We start from the raw sequence: 11651 nt of genomic DNA on the forward strand, positions 1-11651 counted from the left end.
CGTGAAGATGGAAATCGCTTCTGCGACGGCGTACACGGCGGCACACCAAATTTGTGTAGACAGTCAGTGTTCAGTTACATCGGTGAGGTCTTGTTATCGACATGCCCTGAAAACTCTTCATGCCTAGCTCAGAGGAACGTACTATTCCATGGTTACCATCCCACGACGGGTTTCCCCAGTGCAGGTATACCACACCCGACGCCGCACTCTGACCCGGACAAACCGGATTGCCCGCACCTTTGGATCGTATCCCGTGGCGTACCAAGGAGTGGCTGTATTCTGTGAATCAAGCTAAACATGTCCTCACTCATCCACTGCTCGAAACACCCGCTCCAGAACAACACAACACTGCTCGGCTCCTTGTTACTAAATTTCTCGCCATGGGAAACGCTCGAGGTGCTCAGATACTGCTTTGTACAGTCAAGCCCTACCGAGTAGGCAGCTCGGGCAAATTCAGGGGGAAGACTCGAAATTCTCGTGTCGGGCCATGATCCATATTTTACAAGCCAGATGATTCATTGAAATGTGGACTCGAAATACTCGTTAACCTGTGGAGGCAAGTCGCGGTACGGCCCGAGTTGACCATCAACTATGAGTTCGCGGATGCCGACCTTGCGGTGGCCACCGACGTCCCAGACATCAGATCCTCTACATACCCGCCTGCATCCCATCACCCCATATCTTGCGACAGTACCAGGCTAGGGCAAAGGGACTTCCCGATCTCAGACTGTCACTTATCTCGCCCTCGGCCTTGTTGAGGCTGTGCACGATGACGGGACGAGTCAGCTCAGAGTCCCGATTGTGGCTGTCAGAGATATTCTCTGTTCGCCCTCATCGACTTGGTGGTCTCGAAATTTAAATGCGAGACCTTATTTTCTTTGAAAAGGCTTCTACACGTAGAGACTAACCACAAATTCAGTCTGCGCTCGGCGCTCTCCCTAGTGAAAATGATCCCGTTTCACTTGATGTCCACACCCATCGCCCTGTGCAATGTCAACACGCGAGTACGGATCACGCGGGTGGTAAATAACAGTCACGAAAAAGAACTCACTTTGTGCTCAAGGCAAATTCGGCAAAAGTTTCCGGGTAGCACCGCTGTGATTGGAATACCCACCTCTGCGGCTGCCCTCTCGACGTCGTCTTTGGCTTTATTCACAGGGATCTGGAGCCCCTGTCCGTCGTAACGGGCCGCTAGGTCTGATGGCGCAAATAATTGGACCTGAGTGTGTGGGATTGCTTTGACAAGTGCATGCTGCCTTTCGACGCCTTCGTGGCCCACGAGGGATCTGACAAGCAACGGGCGATGTCAATTAATTTGCTTGAGATAAATATGGGTTATTTGATGGTCAAACTTACATGACAATATCAATGTCTTGCAGGGCGGCAATCAGGGCCTCGTGGTCGTCGATGTCCGCTTGTATTTTTTTCACCCCAGCTCGGAGGTTATGCGTGTCTAAGCTGGCCCTGTGTAGAACTGTGACAGGAGCTCCGTTGTAGAGAGAGCGTCGACGATGGCAGAGCTGTCCCAGCCCCTGTGGCCAAATTCAGCGATCCGGTTGTGCGGCATGATATTTCCATCCAGATTATTTGCGGGTGATTTAGTGTAGTTGAGGACTTGGGGTGCAAGGCTGCCAAGATTAAATGTATTTATGCGTATGAATCTGCACCCTTTAAGTCTTGGTTTTAGCCGTATTGGCATTGACAAGGCTTGACAAACTCTTACAAATGTTAACTTGGTGTTGTGCCTCACGCCTTTCAAGTGGGGAATGATCAGGTGTTTCCTTAATCAGCAGGTTAAAGGTTTATTCGGCCAAAGTCTCTCGTTCACGCACCGCCTCGCACGCGGGGGCTACCAAGGCTGTGAGGCAAAGAAATATAGTTATGACACACGTCCAGAAAGGGCAGTCATACAAATCTTGTGTGCTGGAAAATAACATGCAGTCGAATCAAGGCAATATCTGGGGGACAGCGGCACAGCCAGCGCGTTCTCGATAAAGTTGGCCGACAACATCGAAAGAAGGCTAGCTATCGTCTAATCATAGAGAGCGTTCAGGCTGCGGTTGGAGCTTACAATCGAGCTGACAATATTGTCTTACCTTACAGGCATGGTGGAGGACAGACATGGGACGCTCTTGGGGCAGCACCGTTAAGGTTAAAGGGTGGGATCAACATGGCATTCACGCTTTGAGAATCATGGAACAATCCATGCACACATCTTGATGTGGCGCACAACTTGAAGTTGAGACTACGGCTATTCCAAAAATAAGAGGAGTGCAAGTGAGCTACCTAGGTGTGCTGATGCAAAACTAAGATCAACCACCGCCCGACCTAGGTATTGCCACCCCCGAAGTGCAAATTCAGTTAGTCCCACTCACATTCAAGGCACAATCACTCGCCCAAAATCTCAGCCTTCCACTCCTCACGCGTCTTCGAAGCGTGCTTCCGAGTGTGCTCCCGAGCTTCCTCAGCAAACTCGACTGGGTCGCGGAAGAATCTCAACGTGGTCGTCGTGTTGACGGGATCACTGTGCTCAGGCTGGTACAGTAGTCCGTAAATGGTGTCAATGACGATACCCATGCTCGTATCGCTGGTCCAGTCGCGGTCGAAGATGCTGTGGCATATTCTGCCGTGGGCGTTGACGTTGGGGTGCTTGATCTTCGTCACAAACCGTGCCCTGGGCGCCAGCCTTGGGTACTCGTCGTCTGCGTGGAGATATAACAGGAATGCTCCGTCCGAGTACGGGCTATCATCCGGCCCTTCCACGACGATCTTCCAGAAGGAAACATCAGCTGTGCTGATGTAGACGTCGTATTTGGCGTGGACCCCACGGGCTGCAACTGTGCGAATCTCATTCATCAGGCGTGGCACGCGCAGCCTCGAGCGACCCATGCTGTTGCCTGCTGGTGCACCGGCTCCCGTAGAGGTAGCATTGCCACGTGAGGCGAGAGCATTCAACTGCACAAAGTCGTCTTCCATATTTGGATGCTCCCTGATCGGCGGCACTGTGTCACCCGTGACCAGCGTTGCTGTTGCGTGTAGTCTCGACATATGAAACTGAGTTTCAAAGTCAGGCGAGTAGGCCAGGTTATGCCGAGGGAATACAATTGGTGGTCTTTGAGAAAGAGACAGGAAAGGCTCCATCTCGCAGATCGCAAGCGCATTAGTCAATGACGGCGGATGGAATCGATATGAACCAAGCAGGTACGACAGTGTGCGCAGGTCTGTGTTGTCCTCGTCACCAAGAGATACACTGTCAGCTGAGATTCCTTTCCGAAGAAGGTTGGAGGTGATGCTGTGACTTGTATTTGTGATCGACTTGGTATCCCTTCCGTCGGAAATGACAACAATGCGCTTCTTTGCGTTGGGGAATCGGGACGCGTATTGCTCTATCTGATCCCCAGCAAGAGCTAGGGCATCCCACAAAGCCGTGTCACCGTCAGCTTTCAGCTCGTTGGTAGCTCGTCTGAAGTTCTCCAAGACATGCGAGATCGGCATTACGACTTGGGCATGGCTCGAGAACTTGACAAGTCCGACATGGTTCTTGTAGTCGTATGCCAACATCCGATTGATGAGGGCCTCAAACATTTGCTTCAGAACGTCGAGACGTGTGATCCTGTGCTTCCAGGAGTCCCGCCGAGGTTCACCGATCATGACCTTGAGAACTTTGTGGCTGGACTGCGATCCAAGAATACTTGTACTCCCCGTACAGGCGTCTTCGGGCTCTAGCTGTCCAGTGCAGTGGCCTTGTGTGAGGTACACTGCCAGTTTTTCAGTTGCATCTCGATATTGGACATGGACCCAACCATCACCGCTCTCCGTAATGTTTGTTTGGATTTCTTTCATCCGGGGCTCCGTATGGCCTTTTGTGCGCAGCCGGTGTCGCCAGTACTTCCAAATGAGCGTAGCGAGCGAATCAGTGGTATCTCTAGGAACCCAGAATCCGAAGAGCTGTTCTAGATTGCTCCTGAAGACCTTCACTAGGCACATCTCCGAAGTTTCGTTACAAGATCCCCCCGCTCCTACCCGCAAGGTATCTGAATCTTCTGGTATTCTAACCGTGATGTGGTCGGAATCGTTCAGCCCTATGGATGACACGGCGATGCCCATGCTCGTTGAGAGCGTACCCATCCCAAGAACTGAAAGTTGAAATGCTTCAAACTTCGCGTGAAGCCCACGGTATGCAAGTCTGTAAAGATCTCTCGAGCTTGTCGTACGAGCAATAGTTCTCGTGAACGAGCCAACTCGACTGTCAAAGGTCACGGTGACGACGTCGGAAGTGTCGGAAGCAGCAGTGCCAGAAACCCAGGAGACCACTTCGCCTCGAATGTCCGGCCTCACAGTGAGTGAGAGGTCGTCAAGTGGCGCACCGTGCAGCGGTGACGTCTTGCGTATGGCGAACCACTGTTGAATTGCGCTGCGAGAGTAAGTCTGACCGTCAGAGGCCTCCACCGCATCTTCCATCAAATTGTGGGAAATTGGACATCTGAGGTGGCTCGGGACCTCGGTGACGTCGTAGGGCAACATTGGAATCATCGCTGCTCCGGGAACTGCAGGAACTGGGTCACCGACAGACCACGTCCACCGCTCGACAGCATCTGGGTTTACACAACTCGCCCGAAACCTCAAAAATTGAGTCAGGGCTTCCTCGTTGATCTTCAGACCAGCACGGAAGGCCTTTAGCGCTTGCAGATCAGACTCCAAGCTATCTATTCGCGCACGCCAGACGGGCCCAGGTGCAGATCCTCGCTCCTTGTCCAAGGCTTCGGATTTCTTGTTGATCTCGGAAGATAAGAGAGATACGAGGAGGGCTAAAACCTTTTTCGTCATCCAATCCTTGAGTTGAACGGAAGCCATAGCAATAATGGCAATCATGTCTCCAAAGCTCTCGTAGGCCACAAGGCGGACTTTGCTCTCTTCCAAAGACAGCGCGTTGTGACGTTCGTCCTCTGCAGGAATTTGTTCGCCAAGGTCGATTCTCTCTTGATTCACCTCGCGAAAATCCGTGGCCCCGAGCATGCTGGCACTGGAATCGACGCAGAACACTTCATTTCAAATTTTAGAAATACTCATATGACAGCGAATTGGGTGAGGATGAGGCTTCTGGCACAAATGCTGAGCGACTTACTGATGATCTCATCTGGATCTTGCAATCTTCTCACTTCCGCGCCCCCAAAAGCATCGAAAACCGTGGATCCCTCTTGCTCGTATGTCTTGATAATAGGTGCGATGAGTTGTTCAATGACCGAAGGGTCGATTGTCTCTTCGCCATACTGTGGTCGGAAAATAATGGAGGAATGACCCGGCCGGCCACATGGTTGCTCACCAGTGTAGACTGCCAAGTGTGCATTGCGATCGAATGTAAGACATGGTTCGGCTGCAGACGTCAGTTGACTGGGCCCATGCACAGCGAGGCCGTTTCGGCCACACATATCGGCCAGGTGTAATAAGTCGCAGAGTGGGTCAAGATCAAGAGCGCAATGGGGAGTATTCGCTCGTGATCCGTAGCCGTCCCTGAGTCCACTCAAGGACAAGACGGTTACCTCGGGACAGATGCCACCGCTTTGTAAAGCAAAGCGACTCAATCTTGGGTCAATTTCAACCTCGACAAGAAATGACTGCAAGTGGGTTGCGGCCAAAACTCCTTCATCCTGAAAAGAGTTAAACAGCTTCGCTTCAACCAAACCATTTGACGTCTGGAGGGCCTGACGGACCGGCTCATGAGTCTTGTGATCACGAATGTCATAAGTATGAAATGCCAATGTGTAACGCAGCTCATTCGCCACGTCTTCACCGTCGGATACACTGGCGTCCATCATTCTGCGAAGTGATTTGGCTGACTGCAAAATGTACCCAAAAGCAAGCCGCGAGCCTTCGAAGAGGCGGGCTGGATCTTGGGTAATTGCATCCATCTCCACGTAGGTCTTCAGAACCTCGAACAATGACTGACTCATTGCAGCGCAGTCAAAGACTGTCGGCGTCTGACCGCTCACGAGCATGTGCAGGCAACGAAGTGCCGGGGGGAACCGAGTAAGCTCGTCAAAGGCCCAATACACGGCATCTTGGGCACTTTCTTCGCTCTGCATATCCTGCAGTACAGAGGCGAAGACGCGTAGAGTAGACAGGAACATTGCCATACCTCGATCAGACTGGGCAGTGGACGGTTCCCAATGAGCCAAGTCCCGAAATATGGCAGACTTCCCTCTCAGGAGAGGGGGCTCGGCAGAAGAGGTGCGAAGAACCGCGAAAATATCCACGATGCCATCAACTGCAACAGCACTGAGACCCAGCGCCTCAATACTAGATTCAAAGCATGCAGGATGGATGGGCAGTTCAGATGTGTGGAGGTCGAGTACCTGTGGTCTTATTCTATCGCTACCGTCGAGGTCAACCCGTGCGTGAATTGGTACGTGGCGTTGCTTGGAGCAGATTGAGACAACGGGCGTCTTGGTGTAATTCCTGCTGTCGTCTGGATCTTGCGTTGCGCCATTGTAAGTGATTTTCTTCCTGGTCTCAAGATCCTGGCCAAATCTGGAGAAGAGTGCTTGCTGCAGGGAACCCACTGTAGCAGCCTCGAGCGGCAACTTCACTACGTCACTCTTGCCGTGGATGACCAGGAAATGACTTGGGTCAGAAGGTCCCGAAGCCAGGGCCCTGGCCAAGGTGCAGTTACACTCGCAAGCTTCCACATTCTCTTGAGGTAGAGATGTGCAACCGATGGCGTTCGCTATGCAGAGATGTAACTGGCGGACAGTGGCGGATATCGGTACGTTCAGGATGGGACATGAGTCTCGGTCTTCGGCCGTCGATGGGGTAACGATGCGGAAAGAGAGGCTGCCCTCCTCACGATCACTCGTCTGAATGAAGGTTGGGGCTACCTGCAGAAGAACAACATTAGCAAGTGAGGCGAGGCCAGGGAGCATCGTAGAAGATTGAATGTGTACTCGAGGACTTTGGATTTGAGATGCACTGTTTCGCTTCCTTGAGAACACGGCGTAAATCTTCTCCTTTTGACAGTCAACGATGACATCGGACAGAAGATCCTCAGCATCAATGGCAGGGCCATTTTCGTGCTCGAGGTGGAGGGAGACGTTGTGAGTCTCGGCGGTCAGAGGAATGGCCCCGTCGTGTCGGGCAAGACGCTTCCAAAGTTCATCGATGAACGTCGAAATGATTGCTTGAGGGCTGAAAGGTACCAAAAGAGACGCCCGCCTGCCAGGGGACGCAAATGCGACTTCTGACGGCGGACGCACAATAACGACAAGATAGCGCTGCTTATCCATCTCGAATGCTGGGCCTCAAGACGGGTGATGCATAGTAGTGGGCAGCAGGTTTGGTTGGCAAGGCTTCTGGATGGGGTTCACCAGGACGCGTTTCGCGGAATAGAAGTGATAGAGTGGGGAGAGATGTGCCCAATTAAGTAAACACTGGATGTGGTATGCCTTTGGCAGGTAAAATCTGACAGGGTCCACAGTCTGTCATAAAGACAACGCTCGTGTTTCAGTTGTTGCCAAAGGCACACGGTGGGAGACCTAGGTAGGATAAATAGAAAGATAGTGGGTGGGCAATCTAGTGGATTACCGCCTTATACACCATCACAGACGAAGAAAGACGGCTGTAAAGTGGCTCAAAACCAAGGTTCACTTGTTTCCACCGGGTCAAAGCTCGGCTCTAAAGGGCTGGCTGCCTGGCCAACTAGATGTTCGGGCCTTGCATGTCCAAGCCAAACAGAAAGCCAGAATTCGCCTTCTTCCAGTACGAAACTGCCAGGGAAGACACCCAGCGCGTTTACTTTAGAAAACGGAGATTCGCACCCGCAAAAACAGAGGGTACACCCGTGCATACAGCGCCCCCCCCCCCCCCCAACACTGCAGCCAATCAGAGCCCACCATTACCCCACTAGCCCAATTCGCATGCCTAATTCATAGCACACCTAACTCAACACCTAACTTACACGCCTAGAGCTAATTCATATACCTAACTTTCATACCTACCTAGCTGGCCCTGAGTATGTAAATTGGCTATACTGCAAATTAAATATGTTGCAGATTGGGCGTGCTGTAAATTGGGTGTGTAAATTGGCCCTGGGGGTGTAAATTGCTATTTCGTGCACTAGGGGCTGTATGTACGGGTGTACCCTCTGTTTTTGCGGGTGCGAATCTCTGTTTTCTTACTTTAAATGTATCCTTTTTTTCAACACAAGAATATCTGTCCAAGGCCACATGAACCAAGCCCTTGTCCCTGTGGTGTCAAGAAAACTCGATTGAGACATTGAACAAAGCCAGAGCACACAGTTTCGACACAGCCTTGCACCAGAGGCTTTGCTCGATCACTGATTTGAAACATTTCCCTCGCCCGCCCAGTCTGAAATGCCAGGGCAAATTTCCAGGGTGGTGGCCCGAAGCAAAGAAAAACAAAGTTTCCAAAACCATCACTTCCTACGTAATCAACGGTCATTCAGTCAGACCTGAGCCTGTGAATCTGGCATCTGACACGCCCTTCTTTACAAGACAAGCCAGGCCGTCACGTTGGATTTCACAGTCCTTTTGAAGTATTCTGAAATTCTTGCAGGGTGCACACCTTGCTCCAGGCATACTTGTGAGGATGGCCACACAGCCATTTTTATTTCCCAAAAAGTAGCTGATTCCAGAGTGATATGGGGCAGGAAGTGAGTTTCCATCGCATTATCTCAGTCACATTGAGTTGAGACACGACAGATACAGGAGGAAGGACGCAGCCGCCTGCTAGTCTATTGGCTTGAATGAAGCGCGGTGAGGGCATAGCTTATGAGTCGATAAAACAACGGCCACCATATCAAGACCATGACAACTACGTGCCCCTCCAGCCACCCGAGTCTGCATTTGCATGAGGCAACGATCCATGGTATGGACGAGGTTCGTGTAAGCCGGGCGATAGTGATGCCAAACCCTTGGCTACCGATGACTGGGCAAATCTTGACCCCATGATTTCGTATCAGAGCTTGAATCCCAGCATGGGGATGACTCGGCGCCAAGCCTCAATGCGTGGGACAAACGCAGCGAACTACACTCAGTCACCAAAGCTATGTAGTCTTTTCCTTATGACTGGGATTACTTTGGTCCGATGAACAGCAGCTTCCGAAGAGCTTGACGAATGGAGAAAGGCTTCCCAGCAAGTCGTACAACCAGTCAAGGTCGGTTGGGGAGTGGGGGTGGTCCCGACACTCCGAAGCCCCTGAATGCAAGAAGACAGGAACGAATCCATCTGAATTTCAAATAAACTTTGACCAGAAGGTCCACCCAATTTCCCCTCGACTGTGTGGTTCCTCTATTTCGAGCTTTGGTTTCCACCCCAGTCTTATTATAAGGTAATGTCCCCGTTAGCATGGTTTGTCGTTACCTGATACAAGAAGGAAAGAGCCACCTCGCTGGTTTCGTATCGGATACTGGCCCGCCCTCGAGCCCAACAACCGGACGGCTCTTGACTTCAGTGATTGGGGGCGTTGCACGCATAGAGATCGCCAGACCAAAATATATTTCGTTATTACCGCTCTTGAACACGAGCCATGTTCTGGTTCTGTTCTCTGCTCCTCTTCGGCCCGGCAGTGTTGTCCGCAAGTCCTGCGCCAAGGGTGGGCATCCCACATCGTCACTATGAACGGGACATACTCCTAGCAGATGATCGCCACCTCAGTAAGCGACAGTTCCCGAATTCGAGTCTAGTGTCCCAGGTCTTCGAGGTCGCCCCACCCGTCCTAGGATGGGATGGGCAGGTTGTTGGAGCCGGAAGGCCAGTTCCATTCACTAGTATCGAGACAAACGTGGACGCAGGTTCAGCCGAGGAATGCAAGGTGACACTGGCTGTTCGATCTTTCGCAAACTCTTTCAACCAGCCTTTTGTGGGTGAATATACACCGCCGGAGTGCTTGGGGAACAGCAACACAGCTGTCATGAACCTCACGGTCGAGACAATCGGCAGACAATTTGATCGACTCTCATTCATGTGGGCCTTTCCTCACTCGAACGAGAAAATGGTCGTATCCTGACGGTTTACATTCGTACAGATTCCTTGGAAATACCGAGCTTTTGCGCTGGTCGACTGCTCAACCTCGGCGGAATGGAGTGACATACACAGCGATCAAAGACGCCTCATCGTTTCTGCCATTGTGGCGGCAACCACAGAGGGTCATTTTCGACCTTGGCAATCTGATCAATGAAAATGTATGATTTCAGATTCTTTGATCCACTTGCTTTTCATGTGAGAGAGACTGACGTGAAAATGGGTATCAGTTGGACGGCGTATTCAACACAACACTGGAGGTTACTTTCTTTCAAGCACCAGGCGGTCTCTCTTCCAACGCAGACAAAATAATTCCGATCTCCAGGCGGGTAGGTCTAAATGAATCTCAGCCAAGTGTCTTCAACACGGCCGAGTACAATGCGACAACTATTGTCAGGGATTTCCCACGCAACGCCAGAAAAGCCATCTTCACAATCCAGGCCTGCGGGCAAATTGATGAGGAATTCTGGTGGTCGAATCTTCCCAGCTCCACGGCCCTCTCGTTCAACGCAACTGGGAACCCCTCGGGCGGATTCTCCGCCTACAGAGAGATCCAACTTTTCATCGACGGCCAGCTGGCAGGGATTCAGGCACCTTTCCCTATAATTTTCACAGGAGGCCTCAGCCCTTCTTTCTGGAGCCCGATAGTAGGAATCGACGTTTTCGACGAGAAAGAGGCCGAGGTAGATATCTCGCCGTTCTTGCCGGTACTTTGCGACGGTGCACCGCACAACTTCACACTCAGAGTCGTGGGACTTGATGACGACGGAAATGATTCGGCAACCCTGTCCACAAGCGTTGGTGATTACTGGCAATTGTCCGGCAAGGTCTTCGTCTGGACTGAAGATGATGCTTCTTTCATTACGACTGGACCGGCGCCCACCCTTGATGCTATTGAACCCGTCATCACCCTCGGCCAAAGCCTGACGCAGAACGCAACGGGCGCCAACGAGACGCTCAAGTACGATGTATCTGTCACGCGCTCCATTCGTATCTCAGGTTCCATTTCAACCCCTGACGGCCCAGTCAACACCACTTGGACACAGGATGTCACAACCACCGCCACGGGTTTCATCAGCGACTTCGGGAATACCTCGAGCGTACACTTTAAAACAAGTGCCACTACCTCTTCGGCCCGCGATGATGCAATCGAGTTCTCAACCTCAGCTTCGTATCCGCTGGTTGTCAACTCCACGCAGTTTGCCTTGCCCAACGGCACAGTACGCACAGACACCGTGCTCAGCCGCTCAAAAGACACAAGCAGGACTGTAGGCGAGGAAGATGTCTTCCCGAGCGGGTTGCAGGTCTTCTCAGTCCTGCCTGCGACGGCAGATGTTGTGCCGAATATCACAGAGTTGTCCCTCTCGACTTCTCAGGAGGCATCCGGCACGCGCTTGGTGTTCCCAGGCGGTGGTGCACAGAATGGTAGTTATGCCGTTGCTAGTGTCGGACAGGAAATTCTGTTTGGAGGGAAGACGAACGGGGCCGCAGGGGTCACTGAGCTCTACTTTAGGGATGTGTCAGTCCGTAGTGATGGTTCGATTGTGTCTGACACTGAGAGAGTAGCTGGCAGCGAGGTTGCCCCGGGCAGGGCGGGGTTGGGGCCAGGAGCATGA

At 52.0% G+C, this 11651-nt stretch overlaps 2 protein-coding genes across 2 annotated transcripts; one reads left to right on the plus strand and one right to left on the minus strand.

Moving 5' to 3' along the window:
- Positions 1-2388: 2388 nt before the first annotated feature.
- On the minus strand, positions 2389-7280 carry INS49_014582 (uncharacterized protein; the record flags this gene model as incomplete). Its single annotated transcript, XM_043175272.1, has 2 exons — positions 2389-5042; positions 5126-7280. The coding sequence occupies 2 exons, from the start codon at positions 7278-7280 to the stop codon at positions 2389-2391; spliced, it is 4809 nt and encodes a 1602-aa protein (XP_043020229.1).
- Positions 7281-10254: 2974 nt separating this feature from the next.
- On the plus strand, positions 10255-11651 carry INS49_014583 (uncharacterized protein; the record flags this gene model as incomplete). Its single annotated transcript, XM_043175273.1, has 2 exons — positions 10255-10258; positions 10318-11651. 2 exons carry the CDS (start codon positions 10255-10257, stop codon positions 11649-11651), a joined length of 1338 nt encoding a protein of 445 aa, XP_043020230.1.

Source organism: Diaporthe citri (genome assembly GCF_014595645.1).
Source record: "Diaporthe citri strain NFHF-8-4 chromosome Unknown scaffold_8, whole genome shotgun sequence".
Taxonomy (NCBI): domain Eukaryota; kingdom Fungi; phylum Ascomycota; class Sordariomycetes; order Diaporthales; family Diaporthaceae; genus Diaporthe; species Diaporthe citri.